Source organism: Triticum urartu, chromosome 5 (assembly GCF_003073215.2).
Source record: "Triticum urartu cultivar G1812 chromosome 5, Tu2.1, whole genome shotgun sequence".
In the NCBI taxonomy this organism is placed as follows: Eukaryota; Viridiplantae; Streptophyta; class Magnoliopsida; order Poales; family Poaceae; genus Triticum; species Triticum urartu.
In genome coordinates, this window is record NC_053026.1 from 585813242 (window position 1) to 585835137 (window position 21896).

The 21896-nt window shown below is 40.9% G+C and overlaps 2 protein-coding genes across 2 annotated transcripts; both read right to left on the reverse strand.

Annotated features, from left to right (window-relative positions):
• Positions 1-1544: 1544 nt before the first annotated feature.
• On the reverse strand, positions 1545-9418 carry LOC125506161 (ankyrin-1-like). Its single transcript, XM_048671023.1, has 11 exons — positions 9251-9418; positions 8973-9146; positions 8379-8504; positions 6774-6913; positions 6161-6265; positions 5894-6022; positions 3452-3604; positions 2761-2862; positions 2142-2321; positions 1982-2061; positions 1545-1674 (listed from the first exon to the last, which is right to left on the reverse strand). The coding sequence occupies exons 1-11, from the start codon at positions 9339-9341 to the stop codon at positions 1629-1631; spliced, it is 1326 nt and encodes a 441-aa protein (XP_048526980.1). The 5' UTR covers positions 9342-9418; the 3' UTR covers positions 1545-1628.
• A 2787-nt stretch (positions 9419-12205) lies between these two features.
• On the reverse strand, positions 12206-20338 carry LOC125507470 (ankyrin-2-like). Its single transcript, XM_048672043.1, has 13 exons — positions 20177-20338; positions 20023-20082; positions 19414-19539; positions 18085-18317; positions 17583-17687; positions 17329-17457; positions 14539-14747; positions 14115-14121; positions 13850-13951; positions 13272-13451; positions 13112-13191; positions 12401-12481; positions 12206-12287 (listed from the first exon to the last, which is right to left on the reverse strand). Exons 1-13 carry the CDS (start codon positions 20334-20336, stop codon positions 12206-12208), a joined length of 1554 nt encoding a protein of 517 aa, XP_048528000.1. The 5' UTR covers positions 20337-20338.
• Between the last annotated feature and the right edge of the window lie 1558 nt (positions 20339-21896).

Sequence of the window (21896 nt, forward strand, 5' to 3'; positions counted from 1 at the left end):
AGCTTGAAAAAGATTGTTTCCAGATAGCCTTTGTTATATTTGTCATGGGCCATGTCCTTGCTCTATTATGTACCAGCTGTTGTGGGTCGTGCGCAGCAGCCTTATAAATGCAGGACACTCATAGTGGCATGACCTACTATTCTCTGCCTCTCGTTTCCCCTGTATAATTTGATAAAAACACAAATGCCATCATTTAAACACACTTGCAGCACCGAAACCCATGGCTGCCACTTATTTTCCAAAACGATAATTACATGAATCAGTTTTTACCGAGCAGCCGCAGACAATTTCTTGCATTGACTTTGTCCTTTCGGCGTTTAGCCGGCTTTTATAGAAGTCGCCTCTCACAATGAACTGAAACTTAGGCCTAGTGTGGGATGTACTAAACTTTTCATAGGTTCCACATACTTCCGAATAGATTGTTCCAATGCACTCATCCGTGATGGGCATAGAGTCCTGTCTGGTGGTGCACTACCGAGTCGTAACCTAAATTTACAAACCGGCCTTCAATAGTAAAATACTTCCAGCTGAATTTGCATAAAAGTAGTTACAGCAGCTATACTGTTACAATCGCCTACCATGGTTTACATTTCTACTGCTGCATAGATCAGTTCCTGCATTTTTCATTCGTGCTACTGTGAGCTCAGATATTCTATTTTTTGTTTGGCTACATGAACGTGGGGCAAACACTCTGAACAAATGCAATTCTACAATGACAGTGTTTGGGGTTCAGACCTTTTCGTCCAGCGGGGGCTTGCCGGTTGATTCTGTCAGTTGACTGCGCCGACTAAGTAGGAGAAGCATCCGGACGACGGCACACCACCCCGTGTGCTCTCTCCGGGACAGCGCTGCCGATCTGCTGCCCGCAACCAGACCCATTGTTTGAGTCCCCCGGGACTCCACCGTTGGCCAAGCTCTCCAGCAGAAATGCCAGAGGCACCGGATCTGTGTGATCCAAGCTATCGACGAACTCCTCCCGGAGCGGGAACCTGATTTCAAGTGGCAACCAGCGCCGGTCATGGCCAGCGTTAGCTTATTTCTCCCGGCGTGCCCACTGACACTGCTTACCCCAAGAAACATATTAGATCCCCCGGGAACTAACCTGTCCACGGCATCAAGCAAGGACTCAAGCACACAATCTTCCATCTTCTAGTTTCTGGTAAGATCAAGCGCCGCCGCCTGTCCTCCCGTAATCCATGAAGGCGGAACAGAGGTGATTTCTGCGGGTAGAGGGGGGGAGATGACTCCAAACATCGCCGTTTTATCCAAACGGGCTCCACACTTTTCTGATCCGTGGCTCGTGCAAACCAAACGTCCTGGTCCACGGACCACATAACTGGCAAGCGAAACGGGCCTTTCCCCGCGTACGATCTGGGCCCACAAAAGCTCCACTGTTTCCTGCTGTATATCGAATACAACCCTTTTTTCCCCGTTCCGCAGCAGATGCGCCAGCAGGATTTGTTTGCATCCCGAGTAACGAGCGGACGACGAAGATTTCGGGAGCATCTGGGCTCGAGCACCGAATCACCGCTTCCAGGTAATTATCATTACAAGTTTTCAGACTAGACAAAAGGTGCTCAGCAACAAAACAAAGCCTCGGATTCTGCATGTAAGACTTGACATGTCAGTCACTTTTCACGGCGACGAGCATTCTTTGCTGCTTCTTGGGCTTCCCTGCGCCCAAAATATTTTGAACATGAGAATTGTCAAGAATCTGTGTACAACTTGCACTGGAGATGAATCATGAAATGCAAAGATCAGCACTAGTGTTCTTTCTGCGATTAGTAAATCGCTCCAGCTCAAGAAAAAAAGAACTTAATAGACTTGAATGACTGAATCCATGTAATATTCCTCAAAAGAGATGGAGACCCATCTTCCATGCGCACAGTTGTCTATCAAGATATCATTTGTTCTTTTACTTAACTTACGAAGCAGGGGATTGCACATCACCCTACACACCACGAAAATATGGACCAGTTACCTTAAAGCATTTGCAAGATCACCATTTGTAGGGTCAAGCTTCAAGCCATCCGCAAAAGCCTCGCATGCTCTCTCGTACTTCTACAAGTACATGCCATAAGATGATTAGTTATATGATCATGATCACAAATGCTTGAAGAAAACTACTGCGTTCTTTTTACCTTCAATAACATAAGAGCAGCGCCTTCTCGATAGCAAGCTTTTGGCCAAAGAGGTCGCGCCATCCTGCACATGGTAGCATCAGAGAGAGCAGCTCTTCCATTCCCACCGCGCAACGTACTGAGACTCCTATTTGCCAATATGGTCGCACAATCATCTGGACTAGGGTCAAATGCCATTGCCTACAACACATCAGTCGCATGCAGCTTTTAGCAATTCCAAAATAGAGTACTCCAAGACAATAATTATATCAATGAGGATGACGCTCAGAAGGTGTTATTCTGATTGATATAGAGATCTCCGTACACATGAAACCAGCAGATGTATTGGACAAGCAGATACATTTCAAAGTAGGAACTTCTTACCTACATTCTAAAAAAAAGGTACTGTGTTACCACCGCAGACCTTTGAACACAAACTGCTCAACTACCTCATAATTACTAAGAGAGCAGGACGCCTAGATTGTGTATGCCTTGTACTGTGGAACTGACATACAACAGCACATGTTTTACCAGAAAGAAGTGTGAACAAAAATATAGCATGGACTGATATTAACAGTATACAAATATAAAAAATAACCACCACTCCTTCAGGCAATAAAGATGGGCCTTAGTGACTTACACCAGTATACATCTCTGATGCCACATAATATTTCCCTTCCTTAAATGCCTCTGAAGCTTTCTGCTTTAGTTCAGTTCTTATCTTCGCACATTTTTGCTTATCCTGACCACAAAAACAGAACTGGTTACAACAAATACGTAGAACTAGCTAGTAATGTAAAACATGAAAAATGCACAAATTTGTAGGTGTCGTCCTATATCACCTAAATAATGTCTAAGGCAAGAAAAAATGTGTTGTCCTGCAGTGTTGCAGGGTTTATCCAGAATTCAGGGTGTATCCTAATTAATGTACTCCCTCCATAAAGAAATATAAGAGTGTTTAGATCACTAAGTACTGATCTAAACGCTCTTATATTTCTTTACAGAGGGAGTACAAGACTATAAACTCGTAATAAAAACTATTGTCCGGAGTTTCAGGGCAGGCACAATATCATCCAAAATAACTTGTTAAGTCTAGCACATTAATAGTACACCATGCAGGCATACCCAAAGACTAGGAGTTTGCTAATAGTGATGCAATGCACCAAAAGTAAAATTCGCATGGAATGTTTTTGTTTGCATAATGAAGTTTAGAATAATTGTGGAAAAACTATTTCTACTCTAAATGATAGGCAGAACTTCCAAAGAACAGACTACAGGGTGATGATAAATAACATATGGAACTGCAAGTGAGCACAGAAGGAAACACATACCATCGGCTTCAAACCAAAGTGTTTCACATGAGAAATGATTCCATCAATACTCCAGTTCGGCAGCGTTGAAACAGGAGAAGTTAAAGGGAATAACATTTCAACCATGTCCCTACTGCCTTTAGAGGCAGCAACTTCAATTGGTGTGTTACCACACTGCAAGAGTAAATACCAAATATAAATACAAAATGTAATTGGAAGATTTACACATTAACGAAATGGCTGGATGAACTTCAAGAGAACCACTATGCAAGGACAAAAAATGGTGGAACAGCCTCGTTCATCCTTCGTAACAAAATTTGTAAGACAAGGGTTACATCAAATACAGTAACATTAATAATCGAAAGCTTCAGTTCATATGTTGTATTGCATAAACTTTTCAAAACAGAATAGGATGAAGATGATCCAAACACCAAAATATGAATGGAAGGGGCAAAAGAAATCTTTGCAGAAGTAGCATTTTATGTTTCTTTGACCAGGTTATGAAGAAGCTGGAGATTTTTTTTAATTCCTAGTTCAGTAGACAAGGAACATTTACATGAGATACTTTCGACATCATCTCTACTACTATAAACACACATCTCTTTGTCTCCTTCCCTCCTTCTCTACACCACTGCTGCCTTTTGTCAGAGCGCAGCTATGTGGAGTCCACCTGCAATCCCTGCTGCACCGGTGCCGACCTCCATTGCCTCCTGGCCGCAGAGCCGAAGTTCAGGTGGGGCGAAGGGGTCCTTGGTGGGACACATGGTCTGATCCTCTTCTAAGCGTCTGATGCATTGATGGTAATGTTCCACACAGAATCATCTAGGCACTGGGACGTTGGTGCCAGCAGAAACCTAGGTAGTGATGGATTTCAGTGCCAAATGCTTCGAAGATTTCAGGTTTGCGATTTACATTGATTTATTTCTGTTCACCGATATAGCTATATTTTTTATACTATATTTGCATTTCTTCTTTTTGGCTGTGTTGGCTGTGTGCATCGTGCACAGCAGAGGCCGGGCATTCGCTCAGTGCGGTTGTATCACTTAAATGTAAATGTCCTTTATCGAAAAAGCTATATTTTTATCATAAATCTATATCTATACTCCTATTCCTATATAGTGTACCAGTAGCACTTCGTATAAGCCGTTGGATCTTTCTAATTGAACAGCTCATATTTAGTGGCTTGTGATAGAGGACTACGTGGCCACATTGACACCGTTGGATATGTTAATCTGATGGCTCATATTGCAAGGATTCGCTGTGGGCCCCATCCCCCTGCTGCCTGTCACTCCCGCATGAAATTTGTACCACGCACGTGATTCTGCCTTCGCTATCCAGAAATTTCTGGTGAACTCCCATGACAAATTTGTACTGCGCATAGAGTAGTACTAGCAAAGGTACTAGCTAGCAAGTAGGCATCCTAATCACGATGAGAGAGTGCGAAAAAGCATGCAATGGTGCAGGATAATACATGTTACGGTTGAATAGATTTTACTTTCTCCCATATTCATTTTAGAAATAGTACTACCCTGTTTTTTTTCCTTTTGTTTACCAATATTTTTTGTGGACAACTCTGATCAACCAAAAAGGACATAATCAATGCTTGAATAATTATTTTATTCTTCTTTTTGAGTTGAATAATTAATTTATTCGTAATGATTAATAACTTGCAACTTAGTACTCTTTCCGTTACCCAATTTAGCACATATTAAATTTATATATGTTTGAGGATTTCAAATTATGTAAAAGCAAGATTACACAAATATTAAAGTGTTTACGTCATTACGATTAATAGTGTTAATATGCGTACGTGACTCTACTCATCGTAGTTTAAATTATATAGATGTGTGTCAAGAGAAAACAACCGCTTCTCATGTGTATTGGTCATACTTGAAAAAAAAATAACCAAATAAATGCTGACAATATAATTATATTGAATACAATTAACTGCCATAGGTCACCCCCCACCCCACCCCAACATGCGGCATTTCACAATAATCCTAGAATTATACACGTGCACGACACGTGCCATTTACTAGTAATTAAGTAAAGCACCAATACTAATGTTCTTCGCATGTTAATTTTTAGATTTTTGTAATCGTTGTAAAAACATAAGGTAAGTGCGAGAAAAATGACCATATATAAATACACCTTAGCTTGTACACCCTACTTCAGGATATCTATGACCTGGGGACAAGAAACTTTATACCATCAATTCTGATGATACAACGAAAGTAGTGTTTTATCCTCATGTAAGCCTATTCCCGGCATCAGACGATGTGTGGGTAAGAAGATTATCCTAATCTGTCGAGTGTCAAGAGTCTACAACCACATTTTTTAAACAAGATCTGCAGCCTAACATGACCTCATAGAGAAAAAATGGAACAATGTTCAGCTAACTTACAGCATATGCATGAAAAGTAGATGATGACAAATGACAACAGCAAAACAAGTAAGGCTCACTTCATCAGGAATATTGGGGTTAGCACCAGCATCTAGCAAGAACCTCATGATGCCAGGGAAGCCAGACTTCACTGCCAACATCGCATAACTACCACCATTGAAGTCAATAAAATTAAGATCTGCACCAGCCTGTGCAAATGAATAATTATTTGATCATTTGTTTGAGTTAATGCTTGATATGTCAGCCACAGAAAACATATACACAAAGAAAATGAAGCTGTGCCTACAGAACTTTAACAAAGCTCCATACGAAGAAAAAGTACTGACCTTAACAAGTAGCTTGACACATTCCAACGGCTCTCTCGGCATGGGCTCGAAGGCCCTGATGGCCCAACTCAATGGGGTATAACCAAGACCAAAAACCTTGTTAGGCTGCGGAAAGTAGAAGAATCAATAACTCACACTTGTCAAAAAAAGTAAAGGAACCAATAGAGATTAATTCTTAGATACGTCAATAGAGAAAAATAAAATCTACTCCCTCCGTACCATAATATAAGATCGTTTTGCAAGCTAAATAGCTTGCAAAACGTTCTTATATTATGGGACGGAGGGAGTTCTTGTGATGTGTTAATTATATTGGTATTTCTGAAGGCAACAGAAAGAAATACATTTACATAGAAATTAGACATAACATGTCATTGGCTTCTGGGAAAGTGAGCATGTTTTACTTTAGGATAATTAAGTGTTGTCCATGGTAACTACTGTTGCTTCAAATACAATGCAAATCTTTTGTTCAGATGGAGCACAGGTATCAGAGGCAACAAGATTTTCCCAATTATAGAATATAGAGATGGAGCACGAGTACCGCTGGCCACAGTCCGTTCCAGAGTTTTCTTTTTCATACACCGCAAAGAAGAGAACCAATAAACTGGTGTCTTACATTGGCATGGTGCTCCAACAAAATCTTAATTATGTCATGGTCTTTAGAGATAGCGGCTGCATGCAATGGCGTCCCTTGTAAAGAATCTAAATCCACATTGATTCCTCTTGAAAGCAGCAGTTTTACTATTTCGCAATGTCCTGGAAAATGAAGTTTCAAAAAGATGAATGAGACAAGAACATTTTCCAACATGTAGCTGACTTTACATAAAAGGGCAGCCCTGTGCATCTAGCTCCCGCTTGCGAAGGGTCCGGCGAAGGGTCCAACCACTTTGGGTCATTTGTATGCGTGCAGCAGCCTTTCCCTACATTTCTGCAAAAGGCTGTTCCCAGGACTCGAACCCGTGACCTCATGGGCAACACCTTTTACCTCAGATGTAGCTAACTTTACATCTGCATGAAAAATTAACTCTGGACCAGTTTTCAGTTTAGTGATCATGAACTGCAGTAACCTTTTAGTTTACCACACATCTCATCCAGGACCAGGTTTTCAAAAGTGATCCGATTGGGACTATTCAAAATTTACTTGTTTATCCTTGGAAATAGAAGAAGTCGTCGATTTTGAGCTTATAAGATTGTAATCAACAACTTGGATAACATTGGATATTCAACTTCAAAATACCAAACCTCAAAGTTATTCTCCACACATATGATAATGGTTCTTCAGCCATCACCCAAATCATATATATGGGAGCTTTGTTCTATGGAAATCACATAAAACATATGGCAAGCTATGCTAAAATAGAAACATCAAGCATCACACTAGCCAGGAGAGGTGTCATAGTAGTCAACTGTCGCGATCCCAAGAGTGGAGGTTGTAGCTCTGTGCCTGTGACGTGTGTTTCTTGCTTACTTTATTCCTTAACCAAGTCTATTCCAACTGAGAGAGGCCACCAAACAAATGTTAACAAAATTAAGACTAGCTAATCTTATCAAAAGAAAACTACTCCCTTCGTTCCTAAGTATAAGTCTTTTTAGACATTTCAAATGGACTACAACATACGGATGTATGTAGACATATTTTAGAGTATAGATTCACTCATTTTACTCCGTATGTAGTCACTTGTTGGAATGTCTAAAAAGACTTATATTTGGGAACGGAGGGAGTAATAACTAATTTGAAGGAATGGATCCAATTTGGATCAGTCGATCCAGAAATGCTTACTTCTCTCGATGATATGAGGAATTGATTTGAACTAACAGTGACAAATTCAAATTTTATTTTATAACAGGATGAAACAATGACAAATTCAAAATTGAAAACACAGGTTCATATGACTTTCCTTCTCCTTTTCCAATTCCCTCCATTCAAATACAGGATTAGATTTAACTCCAGCAAGCATTTCTGATTCCAAGCCTCCATATCCCTAAATCAAAGCGAACCCTGAAGGAATAGCAACAAAACGTTTGACAGCATCAAAGAAGGGAATCACGTCTCCTGAACCCCTTTCCAGTTCTTCTTGCTCTCTCAGCTCTATTGATAGTTTGTCGGAGTCTAATGTTGCTTATATCGAGTGATGTGGCTTTCTAAGCCAAAAAATCAGATTGACTATGTATGCACTGACACATGCGATGAATAAGCATGCTTGTTGGGAAAGAGAGAGACCTTCCTTTGCAGCGGCATAGAGAGGTGAGTGTACTTTGCCAGCTAGTGGATCAGCACCATGATCAAGAAGATATCTTGCAGCAGCATCTCTCCCATACAAGACAGAATGGTACAGTGGTGTATCACCTGCAACAGCCGAAAAAGTAAACATGAGGAGCTCAACAAATTCACGCTAATCATGCCCTCAATACAAAAAATTGTACACACAAGAGCCAAACGTGGAAAGAGAACTTCACTAGCACGGTATCAAATGCCTTTCCATCTGACACATGCTTACTGTTGACAAAATTGCATGACGGCAGGCAGGGGAGACACTTTAGATACAGTTCACACATGGTGGTTTGCTCATATAACATATCCAAAGAAAATCAATGATGTTTGAGGTATGGTGAATGGACTCTCTGGGCATGGCCGTGTGCATATATTGGATATCTTAACTCCACTTGTTACGTAGTCACAATTTACATATGTAACACCAAATTTGAAGCCTGAGATGCAAATTCCACATGGTATATAACTAACTAGTTGAAGAATAAGCATAAATACATGAACAAAAGTTGACGAATCTGCGAATTGACGCAAAGGGAACACCACCTATGAAGTTGAGTTGATTGACATCGAGGCGGAGGTCCTCGACGAGGTACCTGCAGACCTCGAGCCGACCCGACCCGGCCGCCAGGTGCAGCGCGCGGTCCCCTACGCCGTCCTCCACCGTGCCCAGGATGGCGGCCTCTCCTTCGCCTCCCGAGCCCATCCACCGCGCCATCTCTTCGCAACGCGAGAAATGGGAGCCAAGTCCAGCACTAAATCCGTCAAGCTACTACCATCATCAAACCCTAAGAAGGAAGAGCGTAAGGAAGATGCGGGGTTACCCTTGAGTAGACGGAGGTTGCCGTCGGCAGCGGCGCGGAGGAGCGCCTCCTCCCGCTGCTGCTTCCCCATCGCCTCCATCTCCATCTCCATGGCGATCGAGCAGGCGGCGAGAGGGAGTCACCAAATTTCGAGAGCGGCAGTGCGCTGCGGGGTGGAGAAGAAGGGGAGAGCCGGATCGGAGGGGAGGAGTCCGTGAGCCCTGGGCCGTGGGAGCAGGCAAGATGTTATTGACGGGGAAAATGTGATTTTGTTTTGATGGTTCGAGAGCCCATGGCCATGGCCCATGCCCAAGTAAACATTGAAGCCCAAGGTTTGTTTCTTATTTTTATTTTTGAAAGGCAAACTCTGCCAGAACAGACCATAAGCTTGACTTTCGTTTGTTTTCTTATATGATACTAGGAAAATTGCCCGTGCCTTGCAAAGGAACATACATATTTTAAATATATATCCTTTGGAAATAGGGAAAAGCTTCTAAACAGCCGGCTGATTTGCTTGAGGAAATCAGCCGCCTTGCTCAGGCGCCACGCGTCATATGGTCCCACGCGTACGCTCTCCCTGGACCATCGATGTGGAGCGCCATCAACCTCATCACCATCCTGACACCATCGGCGCAAGCAGCAACCATATAACCACGCAGTACGTCCATGTTCACTCCAAGTTTCTGTAACAATAATGTTGTTGCGGAACGGCGACATGGTGACAACATAGGACGATTGTGTTAGTGCGTGATGCGGACAGAGATGTTGTTGCAATTTTTGCAACAAATATCTTGTTACAGAAAATTAGACGCGGCGGAAGATGTGTTTGGAATTTTTGCAACAAGAGTCTTGTTGTAGAAAATTAAAGAAGAAAAGATTTTGCAAGATGAGACGTGTTAGAGGAAATTAGTGAACGGGAGGTTTTGCAACAAAAGTCTTATTGCAGAAAATTAGAAAAGAGAAGGTTCCGCAACAAAGCTTTTGTTGTAGAAAATTAGAGAAGAGAACTTTCCGCAATAAAGATCTTGTTGCAGAAAATTAGAGAAAAGAAGGTTTGGCAACAAGAGTATTGTTGCACAAAATTAGAAAGGAGAAACTGATGGCTCGCATCACTCAAGCGAACAGCTCACGAGCCGGTGGAAATGCCATTTGGAAACGACTAGAGATCTGGGGCAGCATGCAGCCCCGCGAAGCGATCCAACGGATTAATCCTACGGCGGTCAAGCCGGCTGATCTATATGTCAGATCAGCCGGCTGATCTATATGTCAGATCAGCCGGCTGACGCGTAGTGCTGCCCTTGAAAGTACCATGTTAGATATTAATTTCCCACCCAATCTGCACATATTCTTACCCATACCAATTTTTTTTGCCAATTAAAGCTTCATCAAATTCTTCATCCAGTAAACATTGAAGCCCACGGTTTGTTTCTTAATTTTATTTTTTGAAAGGCAAACTCTGCCAGAACAGACCATAAGCTTGACTTTCGTTTGTTTTCTTATGTTATATAAAATCTACACACAAATATGTAGGGGGGTGCATACTTTTTTTTTTGCAAAATGGGATGCATATGTATTTGTATGTTTTTTAGCAGATAATAAAAGCCATCAATGTTAAAAAGAGCACGTTGTTTGATATCACTTTCTCCTTACACACCTCCCCCTCAGGTTTGAAGGAGTTTTAACCACATATCAAACACATCTCTCCTTACACTATTTCCACATTTTTTGAGGATTCTTTATCAAAATGAAGTTTGCTGGCAATATCAAGCATTTTATTTACCAAAGCCGATAAATGATTTGAACTAGTTGAAAGGCAGTTTAAGCACAGACACGCTTAAACTTCCTCCCGGCGTCAGCATGCAGCGACGTGGACGGCATCCCAACTCCTCTGCTTAACCCAACACGGCCGCGGGGATGCCTTCCGCCCCCATGGCTTCTCGCCGTGGCCTACTGCTCCTTGTTCGAGGTGAGTCTCTTGAGGCGCAACGAGTCTCTTAAATTTGGGGTCTGTAAAGATTTATTGTTCTGACTCAATTTGTCTTTTTTGCTGAGAGCTACTCGTATGTTTAAATAGTTAGAAAATTAGAGCGCACTTCATGCACCAAATTATATACCATGCACTTTTTTGAATTTATTTTGTATTTCTGTGATTTTTCTCTTGACCGAGTGCAGATGAGCCTTGGCTCAAAAATGGATATTCAGATTGTTAATCCATCTTGTACAAAACCATTGGCAGTTGTCTTTGGCGACATGAGCGTTGGTTGGCTTGCGTCGTCAAGGTACTACTATTAGAGCGTGTTTGGTTGGCTACATGATGGTTGATAAACTGCAAATGGATGCAATCTTTTACTTCGCACGGTATTTGGTTACTTGACTCGCATCAATTCCTTGCATCACACAGTGTTTAAAGCACTCCGGGACTAGACTGTGGAGAAACGACCGAATTAGCAGTCTCTACTCATGCAGACTCAAGCAGACCACAAGGTGAGAAAGATTCTCTTAATTTCTGTGTGAGGCTTCATACTCCTCTCATCGCATGCGGGAAGCCGCTGCTATCAAACGTGCCTGCACACTGCGAAACCACGCCAACTACCATGCAAGCAACCAAACAACATGATTACATCATTTTTTGCACTATTTTTCTTCAACACGGTCGTGGTCACGAGACAGAATAGATAGACAGTAAACAGTTTCCTAGATATTTTGCCCAATTCACCGACCTTTAGACAACCTTTTAAAACAAAGAGTTTTCTCATGCACATTTCGATTTGGCAAGAATCTAATAGGACTCTTGTTTGTTACTCCCTCCATTTCAAATTACTCGTCACAAAAATGGATGTATCTAGAACTAAAATACATCTAGATACATCCATTTCTGCGACGAGTAATTCAGAACGGAGGGAGTATTTGTGGCTAAAAGTTTGGCATGTTGTTCCTGGCATGGTGTTTCTTTGTCTCTATATGACCGTATTCATATCAAAATGATTTCATTGTCGAAGTGGGGAAATCTGCCATGTCTGAACATGGATATTTCCAGTAGCTGATTGGACTAGTGAAGCTACAAGATGTTACAGTACAAACAAATTAAAGCACCAGCAATAATAACAGGTTGAAGCATCAGGATAGTAGTACTACTTTGAGGGCACGACACAGAACATACCCTACATTTACTGAACAATAAACGTTTCCCTGGATCTTTTGCCCAATACACCAAGTTCCAAACCTTTCTGGTTAGTGCCAACTTCGAAATGGCTGCCAGTCACAATGCAAAAAGGAACCTCAGTACTGAATTCCATGATTTCAACCATAAGATATAACAAGCTTAACGTTCTGTGACGATAAAGCTTGTCGACACTTGAACTGGAATCAAGCTAGCGAGTTCATCCCCAGTCATATTTAAAAACGATGGGTGTGACGGAGGTCTTAATTAACAATAACAGTATATTATCATCACAAGTTTTCAGACTAGACAAAAGGTGCTCAGCAACAAAACAAAGCATCGGATTCTGCATGTAAGACTTGTCAGTCGGTCACTTTTCACGGCGACGAGCATTCTTCGCTGCTTCTTGGGCTTCCCTGCGACCAAAATATTTTGAACATGAGAATTGTCAGGAATCTGTGTACAACTTGCCCTGAAGATGTATCATGATAATAAGCAGATCAACACTAAGTGTTCTTTCCGTGATTAGTAAATCGCTCCAGCTCAAGAAAAAACAAACTTAACAGACTTGACGGACTGAATCCATGTAATATTTTTCTAGAGATGGAGACCATCTTCCATGCACACAATTGTCTATCAAGATATCATTTGTTCTTTTACTTAACTTACGAAGCAGGGGATTGCACGTCACCCTACACACCACGAAAACATGGACCAGTTACCTTAAAGCATTTGCAATATCACCACTTGTAGGGTCAAGCTTCAAGCCATCCGCAAAAGCCTCACATGCTCTCTCGTACTTCTACAAGTACACACCATAAGATGATCAGTTATACGATCATGATCACAGATGCTTGAAGAAAACTACTGTGTTCTTTTTACCTTCAATAACATAAGAGCTGCCCCTTCTTGGTAGCAGGCTTTTGGCCAAAGAGGTCGCCCCATTCTGCACATGGTAGCATAAGACAGAGCAGCTTTTCCATTTCCAGCACGCAACGCGCATAGACTAATATTTGCCAATATGGTTGCATACTCATCCGGACTAGGGTCAAATGCCCTTGTCTACAAACACATCAATCACATGCAGCTTTTAGCGATGCCTAAAAAAAGAGTACTACTCCCTCCGTCCGAAAATACTTGTCATCAAAATGAATAAAAAGAGATGTATCTAAATGTATTTTAGTTCTAGATACACCCTTTTTTGTCCATTTCGATGACAAGTTTTTTCGGACGGAGGGAGTACAAGATTATAAATATATCAATGGGGATGGTGCTCAGATGGTATTATTCTGATCGATATAGAGATCTCTGTACACATGAAACCAGCAAATGTATTGGACAAGCAGATACATTTCAATATAGGAACTTCTGTATAACAGTACTGTGTGATGCCCTAGTTTACAGATATAAAAAATAACCATCACTCCTTCAGGCAATAAAAATGGGCCCTAGTGACTTACAGAGCTATACATCTCTGATGCCATATAATAGTCCCCTCTCTTAAAAGCCTCAGAAGCTTTCCGTTTAACTTCAGTTCTTCTCTTTGCGTACATTTCTTTATCCTGATCACAGAAAAATTGCTGTTAGGATAAATATGTAGAAATATCCTGTAATGTAAACATGAAAAATGTACAAATTTGTAAGTCTCAGCTTATATCACTTAATTAATGTATAAGACTAGGATAACGCCGCTATAGCGTTTAGAGAGATCCTGCGCTTAGAGACTTTGGTCCTAACACATGAAGTAAAGTTTTAAATAGCACGCTATAGTGTTTAGAGATGTCCTCTGCTAAGAGGCATAGCCCGCTATTTAAAACTAACTATGGTTGTACTGCAGTGTTGCAGGGTTTATCCGGAGATCAGGACGTATCCTAATTAATGTATAAGACTATAAATTCGTAATAAAAACTACATTGTCCGTAGTTGCAGGGCTGGCACAATATCATCCAGGATAACTTTATTAAGTCTAGCACATTAATAGTTCACCATAAGGTCATACCCAAAGACTAGAAGTTTGCTAATAGTGATGCAATGCACGAAAAGTAAAATTTGTGCATGGAATTTTTTGTTTGCACAATGGAATTTACAACAATCGTGAATTAAAACTATTTGTACTCTAATGGACAGAACTGCCAAAGAACATAACTACAGGGTGATGATAAATAACATATGGAACTGCAAGTGAGCACAGAATGAAACACATACCCTCGGCTTCAAACCAAAGTGTTTCACATGAGAAATGATTCCATCAATACTCCAGTCCGGCAGCGTTGAAATAGGAGGAGTTAAAGGGAATAGCATTTCAACCATGTCCCTACTGCCTTTAGAGGCAGCAACTTCAATCGGTGTCCTACCACACTGCAAGAGTAAATAATAAATAACAAATATAAATACAAAATGTAATTGAAAGATTTCCAAATTAATATTTAGGAATCACAGCCTAAGATCTCAATGAAATGGCTGGTTGGACTTCAAGAAAATCACTACGAAGGACAAATGATAGAACAGTCTCGTTCATCCTTCCGAACAAAATTTGTAAGACAAGGGTTACATCAAGTACACTAACACTAATAACTGAAAGCTTCAACTAATATGCTGTATTGCATAGACTTTTCAAAACAGAATAGGATGAAGATGATACAAACACCAAAATATACATGGAAGGGGCAAAATAAATCTTTGCAGAAGAAACATTTTATGTTTCTTTGACCAGGCTATGAAGAAGCTGGAGATTTTTTTTTTCAATTCCTAATTCAGTAGACAAGAAACATATAAATGACATACTCTGCAATTTACAACACAGAAGATTCAAATTTTACAATGTTTCGACATCATCTCTGCTACTATAAACACACAGCTCTTTGTCTCCCTCCCTCCCTCTCTACACCACCGCTGCCCTTGTCAGAGCGAGGTTATGTGGAGTCCACCTGTAATCCCTCCTGCACTGGTGCCGGCCTCCATTGCCTCCTGGCCGCAGAGTCAAAGTTCAGGCGAAGGGGTCCTTGGTAGGACACATGATTCGATCCTCTTCTAAGTGTCTGATGCATTATCCCACACTAAATTATCGAGGCACTGGGACGTGCCAGCAGAAACCTCTAGGTAGTGATGGATTTCAGTGCCGAATTCTTCCATGATTTCAGGTTGCGATTTATATTGATTTATTTACATTCACCGGTATAGCTATATTTTTATCTTATATCCGCATTTTTTTTATTTTTTCTTTTTAGTTGTGTTGGACATGTTGGAAGGACAGGCCTGGTGCAGTGGTGAAGTACTCCCACTTGTGCCAAGAGGTCCAGGGTTCGACGCGGCCTCTCTGCATTGCAATGTGCGGGGGTAAGGCTTGCCTCGTATAATCCCTCTCTAGACCCCACCTAGTGTGGGAGCTTCTAACATTGGGTCTGTCCTTTTTGTGTTGGACGTGTTGACTGTGTGCATCATGCTATGCAGAGGCCGGCCATTTGCTCAGTGCAGTTGTATCACCTCGATATATCGGTTGAATGAAAATGTCCTTTATTTAAAGGGCTATACTTTTATCATAAATAACTAGAAGTAAAGCACCTGTACTAATGTTCTTCGCATGTTTTTTTTATTTTTGTAATCTTTGTAAAAGCATGTGCGAGAAAAATGACCGTACATAACTACTCCCATCGTCCCAAAATAAGTGTCTTTGATTTAGTAAAACTTTAGTACAAAATTTTACTAAATCAAAGACACTTATTTTGGGACGGAGGGAGTACATCTTATAGCTTGTACACCCTAATTCGGGATATATATATATATATATATATATATATATATGACCTGGGCACAAGAAACTTTATACCATCAATTCTAATGATACAAGGAAAGTAAACAGTGATGCATATTTTCTTCATACTTGCATCCTTTATAATAGGTATTTTGTTTTGAGCGGAGCCTTTATATTTCTGTTCTGTTAGGACGTGAAGCAGGACATGGAGCATCTGTAGATCTATTGAGGTAGTTATTAGGTTCTGACTTCTGATTGTGACCAAAAGCTCAAGTAGGGAAATAACATAATCTATTATGCTGATCTGAGAGTGAAATTATTCAGATGACGTTTTGGAGGTCCGCTTTACATGGAGGTGAGATATCAAGCATGAGTAAGTGAGAATGTGAGATGGATTGAAGAGATTGAGGAATATTGGCATAAGTTCGCCTATGGTATAATAACTGGCAACTTTGATCCACCATAAATTCTCTATTTTTACATCCTTTTGCTCATGTATTTAGTATCTACAGTACCTATAATACTTAATCCAAGGCGCAAGAAGGTACCCTCACAGAATAAGAAGTGAAATAAGGTTACTGAATTCCCCTGACCATGTGTCATCAAGAATTGACCGGGGTGAATGTCAGATGTATAAATACAACCTAACCATTCCATTTTATAATCCCACATAGGTTTGAATCGTGTATTTTTCTTCTGTGCAACTGAAAAATGGATTTCGGTTATGCACAGAAGCAGCATCTTCTCTTCTGCTTGCTGCATTGCATACCGCATATATAGTCGTCACAAATGTCTTAAGCCTTGACCTTAACCAATAAAATGTGGGTTATGTGTCACAAAAATTATACCATTAAATTCGTACTATATAAAGAATTTTCCTATGGTACAATCTTTAAGTTACATGACTTGTGTATTATTTCTCTAATTGATGATCAAAGTTAAATCTCGAAAATGTGTATGCCATCTTTTTGTAGCCCAAGGAAGTAGTGTTTTCCCCTCATGCAAGCCTATTCCTGGTGTCAGACGATGTGTGGGTAAGATGATTATCCTAATCTGTCAAGTGTCAAGAGTCTACAGCCTAACATAACCTCATAGAGAAAAAATGGAACGATAATGTCAGCTAACTTACAGCATATGCATGAAAAGTAGATGATGACAAGTGAAAACAGCAAAACAAGTAAAGCTCACTTCATCGGGAATATTGGGGTTAGCACCAGCATCTAGTAAGAACTTCATGATGCCAGGTGAGTCAAACTTCACTGCCAACATCACGTAACTACCACCATCGAAGTCAATAAAATTCAGATCAGCACCAGCCTGTGCAAATGAATAACTATTTGATCATTTGTTTGGGTTAATGCTTTATATGTTATATACACAAAGAAAATGAAGTTGTGCCTACAAAACTTTAACAAAGCTCCATACAAAGAAAGAGTACTGACCTTAACAAGTAGCTTGACACATTCCAACGGCTCTCTAGGCATGGGCCTGATGGCACGGATGGCCCAACTCAATGGGGCATAACCAAGACCGTAAACCTTGTTAGGCTACGAAAAGTGGAAGAATCAATCACTTACACTAGTCGGAAAGAAAAGAGCGACCAGTAGAGAAATTAATTTTGAGATACATCAATAGAGAAGTAAAGTATACTCATGGTGTGTTAAATATATTGGTATTTCTGAAGGGAACAGAAAGAAATATATTACATAGAAATTAGACATAACATGAGCACGTTTTACTTTAGGATAATTAAATACTGTCCATGATGAATTTTTGTTGTTTCAAATACTCCCTCTTAAACTAATATAGGACCGTTTAGATCACTAAAACGGTCCTATATTAGTTTACAGAGGGAGTACAGTGCAGATCTTTTGTTCAGATGGAGCACAAGATCAAAGGCAACAAGATCTTCCATTCCAGTGCATTCCCAAATAGAATATACACAGATGAAGCACGAGTACCACTGGCCACAAGATATTCCGTTCCAGAGTTCTCTTTTTCACCGCAAAGAAGAGAACAAAGAAACTGGTGTCTTACATCGGCATGGTGCTCCAACAAGATCTTAATTATGTCATGGTGTTTAGAAATAGCAGCTGCATGCAATGGCGTCCCTTGCGCAGAATCTAAATCCACATTGATTCCTCTTGAAAGCAGCAGTTCTACTATTTCACAATGTCCTGGAAAACGAGGTTTCAAAAAAGAATGAATGAGACAAGAATATTTCCCAACATCGGATACCAGCTTTCAGTTTTCATTTTGCACTAAAAATTAACTCTGGGCCAGTTTTCAGTTTTGTGATCATGAACTGCCCAGTAACCATTTTGGTTACCACTTATCTCATCAAGGACCAGGTTTTCAAAAGTGGACGGATTGGGACTATTCAAATTTTCCTTGTCTATCCTTGGAAGTAGAAGAAGTCGTCAATTTTGAGCTTATAAGATTATAATCAAAACCTTAGATAACATTAGATATCCAACCTCAAAGTTATTCTCTCCACACACTCGTTAATGTTTCTTCGGCCATCATCCAAATAAAAAATATGGCAAGTATATGGGAGCTTTGTTCGATGGAAATCACATAAAAAAATGGCAAGTATATGCTAAAATATAAACATCAAGCATCACACAAGCCAAGAGAGGTGTCATAGTAGTCAACTATAACGATCACAAGAGTGTGAAGGCTGTAGCTCTGTGCGCTGTGATGTGTGTTTCTTACTTACTTTATTCAAAGAGAGAGAACCTACCAAACAAATGTTAACAAAATTAAGACTAATCTTATCAAACGAAAACCAATAACTAGTTTGAAGGAATGGATCCAATTTGGATCAGTCGCCCAGAAATGCTTACTTCTCTCACAACAATATGGGGCAAAACCAAACAGAGAGAGGCTACCAGACAAATGTTAACAAATTAATCCAATTTGGATCAGTCGACCCAGAAATGCTTACTTCATATAACAATGGAAAATTGAAAGTTTATTTTATAACCAGCCATATAAAACAAAAAAAAAGAATCCTGAGACTAATTTTCACTGACTGAGAATTAGCAAAACCATTACGAAAACGCTTTATCCAGTTATCTCTAAGGCTGATGCGGTGCCTCCTACCACCGGTTAGGATCCCTATGCCTGCTAACCCACAGCTGCGGGGCCATGTTGGTCGGAGTCTAATGCTGCTTATATCCAGCGATGTGGCTTTCTAAGGCAAAAAATCAAATTGACTATGTATGCACTGACACGTGATAAATAAGCATACTTGTTGGGAAAGAGAGAGACCTTCCTTTGCAGCGCCATGGAGAGGTGAGTGTACTTTGCCAGCTAGTGGATCAGCACCATGATCAAGAAGATATCTTGCAGCATCAGCTCTCCCATATGAGGCAGAAAGGTACAGTAGCGTGTCACCTGCAACAGTCGAAAAATTAAACATGAGGAGCTCAACAAATTCACGCCAATCCTGCCCTCAATACAAAAAGTTGTACACAAGAGAGCCAAACGTGAAAAGAGAACTTAGCTAGTGCAGTATCAAATGCCTATCCATCTGACACATGTTTACTGTTGACAAAATTGCACAACGACAGACAGAGGAGACACTTCATATACAGTCCACAAGTAGCGGTTTGCCCGTACAACATATCCAAAGAAAGCCGGCGATGTTTGCGGTATGTCTGTGTGCATATATTGGACATGGGGATATTTGAAATCGATCTACTTGTCACTTAATCACAATTTACAAATGCATATATACACCATATACAACATGTAACACCAAATTTGAAGCCTAAAATGCGGATTTCACATGGTAGTAAGTAGTAACTAACTAGTAAGCAGAATCAGCATACTAATACACAAGTAGAAGTTGACAATTTACAAATGCATACATCATACAGCATGTAACACAAAATCTGAAGCCTGAAATGCGAATTCCACCATACAGCGTGGTAGTAACTGACAGTGAGCAGAATCAGCATAAATAAATACATAAATAGAAGTTGACAGAGCTGCCAAGTGACGCGGAGGGGAGCAGGGAAGGGAACGCCACCTATGAGGTTGAGCTGATTGACATCGAGGCGGAGGTCCTGGACGAGGTACCTGCAGACCTCGAGCCGCCCCGCCGCGGCCGCCAGGTGCAGCGCGCGGTCCCCTTGGCCGTCCTCCACCGCCGCCAGGACGGCGGCCTCGCCTTGCCCGCCGGAGCCCATCCACCTCGCCATCTCTGCGCGACGCGAGAATTGGGAGCCAAGTCAAGGCACTAACCCGTCAAGCTACGTACTACCATCATCAAACCCTAAGGAGAAAGAGCATGAGGAGGAGGAGGAGGAGGCGGGGTTACTCTTGAGGAGGCGGAGGTTGCCGGCGGCGGCAGCCCCGAGGAGCGCCTCCTCCCTCTGCTGCTTCCCCATCGCATCCATCTCCATGGCGATGGAGAGACGCGAGAGAGAGTCGCGAAATTTTGAGAGCGGCAGTGCACGAGAGCGAGACTGCGGGGTGGGCTGTGGAGAAGACGAGGAGACCCGGACGACGGGGAGGGGAGGAGTCCGTGGGCCGAAATGGAATCCTAGGTTGTTGGTTGCTTGCTTCCCCGCCGTTGGTGGGCACACCCACTTGACGCTCACTGCGCCAGAATGCTCTGGCCCGACCGCTGGTTGACCCAGAGGCCCAGCTTACTACTCCCTCTATTGAATAATGTACTCCCTCCGTCTCAAAATAAGTGACTGAACTTTGTACTAGCTTTACAAAGCTTATTTTAGAACAGGGGAGTAGGAATGAGGAAGTATTTTTTGCGAAAAAATGTCATCATCAAAAGATAACCCTAATTGCCATTATCTTAATTATGAAAGAAAAACAGCCGTGCTTCTTTATTACTGTCATTTCTCTCATTTATAAATCTACAATGAGTATGATAAGAAAAATGTCGTGTGATCTACAAAATAAAACTGCCATGCTAAACTTTAAAAACTGCCATCCTCTAAATAAGAAATATTTTCTCTACTACTAATAAAAAATCCAACATTATCTTCTCTAAACGCACCTCATAAAACATACACGGATTTATTAGCATCGCATGATTAGACTCATCAAACTCGATCTAACAGTTAGGCTTAATATAATCTGTTTTCTGGCGTGCGTTTAGTAATTTAGGTTAACTAGTAAATATGCACGTGCAACGCACGTCTTGCCTAATATTATAACCATACATTCACAAATATAACATGTGTTCGAATATTTTAATATATACTACATTTGGATTGAAATAAGTAAACAAACACACTAAAACATGTCTATATACATCTGATTCACAAAACATAGTTTAAAACCCATTATGTAGACAAAGAAGAAACAAAATAAACATAATAGGAATTGAACTTTGTACGGGCCTTTGCCCTTCTCTTCTTGTATCTATAAAGTTCACATGTAGTTCTCCTCCATGATTAAAAAAAGACACAGAGAAATAATTAAATAACTCATGAAAGCCCGAAACTCGTCCAACATGATCTTCAACTTCTCAAAGGACATGAAAGGATGACTGTAATCTCCAACTCATTTTTGGCGATGGTCTTAAATGTAATTAGTACCGTAGTGCCAACCTCATGTCATGTCTCGTGAGGAACTTCTTCCATCCTTGCTTGAAGAATAAGCGATCGACAAGTGAGGTGTCATACTCGGTCCTCCTGAAGCTCTCTTTGCCCAACCTTAATCTCGCCAGCCCATGCTTCAGGGTGTTCAAACAAGAGGCAACTTCTTTTGGAATTTTTTGGGTG

Excerpts from the sequence above, each read along its gene's own strand:
- LOC125506161 (XM_048671023.1), bottom strand. The coding sequence starts at position 9,341 with ATGGAGATGGAGATGGAGGCGATGGGGAAGCAGCAGCGGGAGGAGGCG. Across the intron at positions 6,914-8,378 it reads CTATGCCGCTGCAAAGGAAG|GACATTGCGAAATAGTAAAA; the intron begins GTCTCTCTCTTT and ends TTCATTTTCCAG. Across the intron at positions 6,266-6,773 it reads TGTTGGAGCACCATGCCAAT|CCTAACAAGGTTTTTGGTCT; the intron begins GTAAGACACCAG and ends TACTTTCCGCAG.
- LOC125507470 (XM_048672043.1), bottom strand. The coding sequence starts at position 20,336 with ATGGGCTCCGGCGGGCAAGGCGAGGCCGCCGTCCTGGCGGCGGTGGAG. Across the intron at positions 18,318-19,413 it reads CCATGGCGCTGCAAAGGAAG|GACATTGTGAAATAGTAGAA; the intron begins GTCTCTCTCTTT and ends CTCGTTTTCCAG. Across the intron at positions 17,688-18,084 it reads GTGGTACTCGTGCTTCATCT|CCTAACAAGGTTTACGGTCT; the intron begins GTGTATATTCTA and ends CACTTTTCGTAG.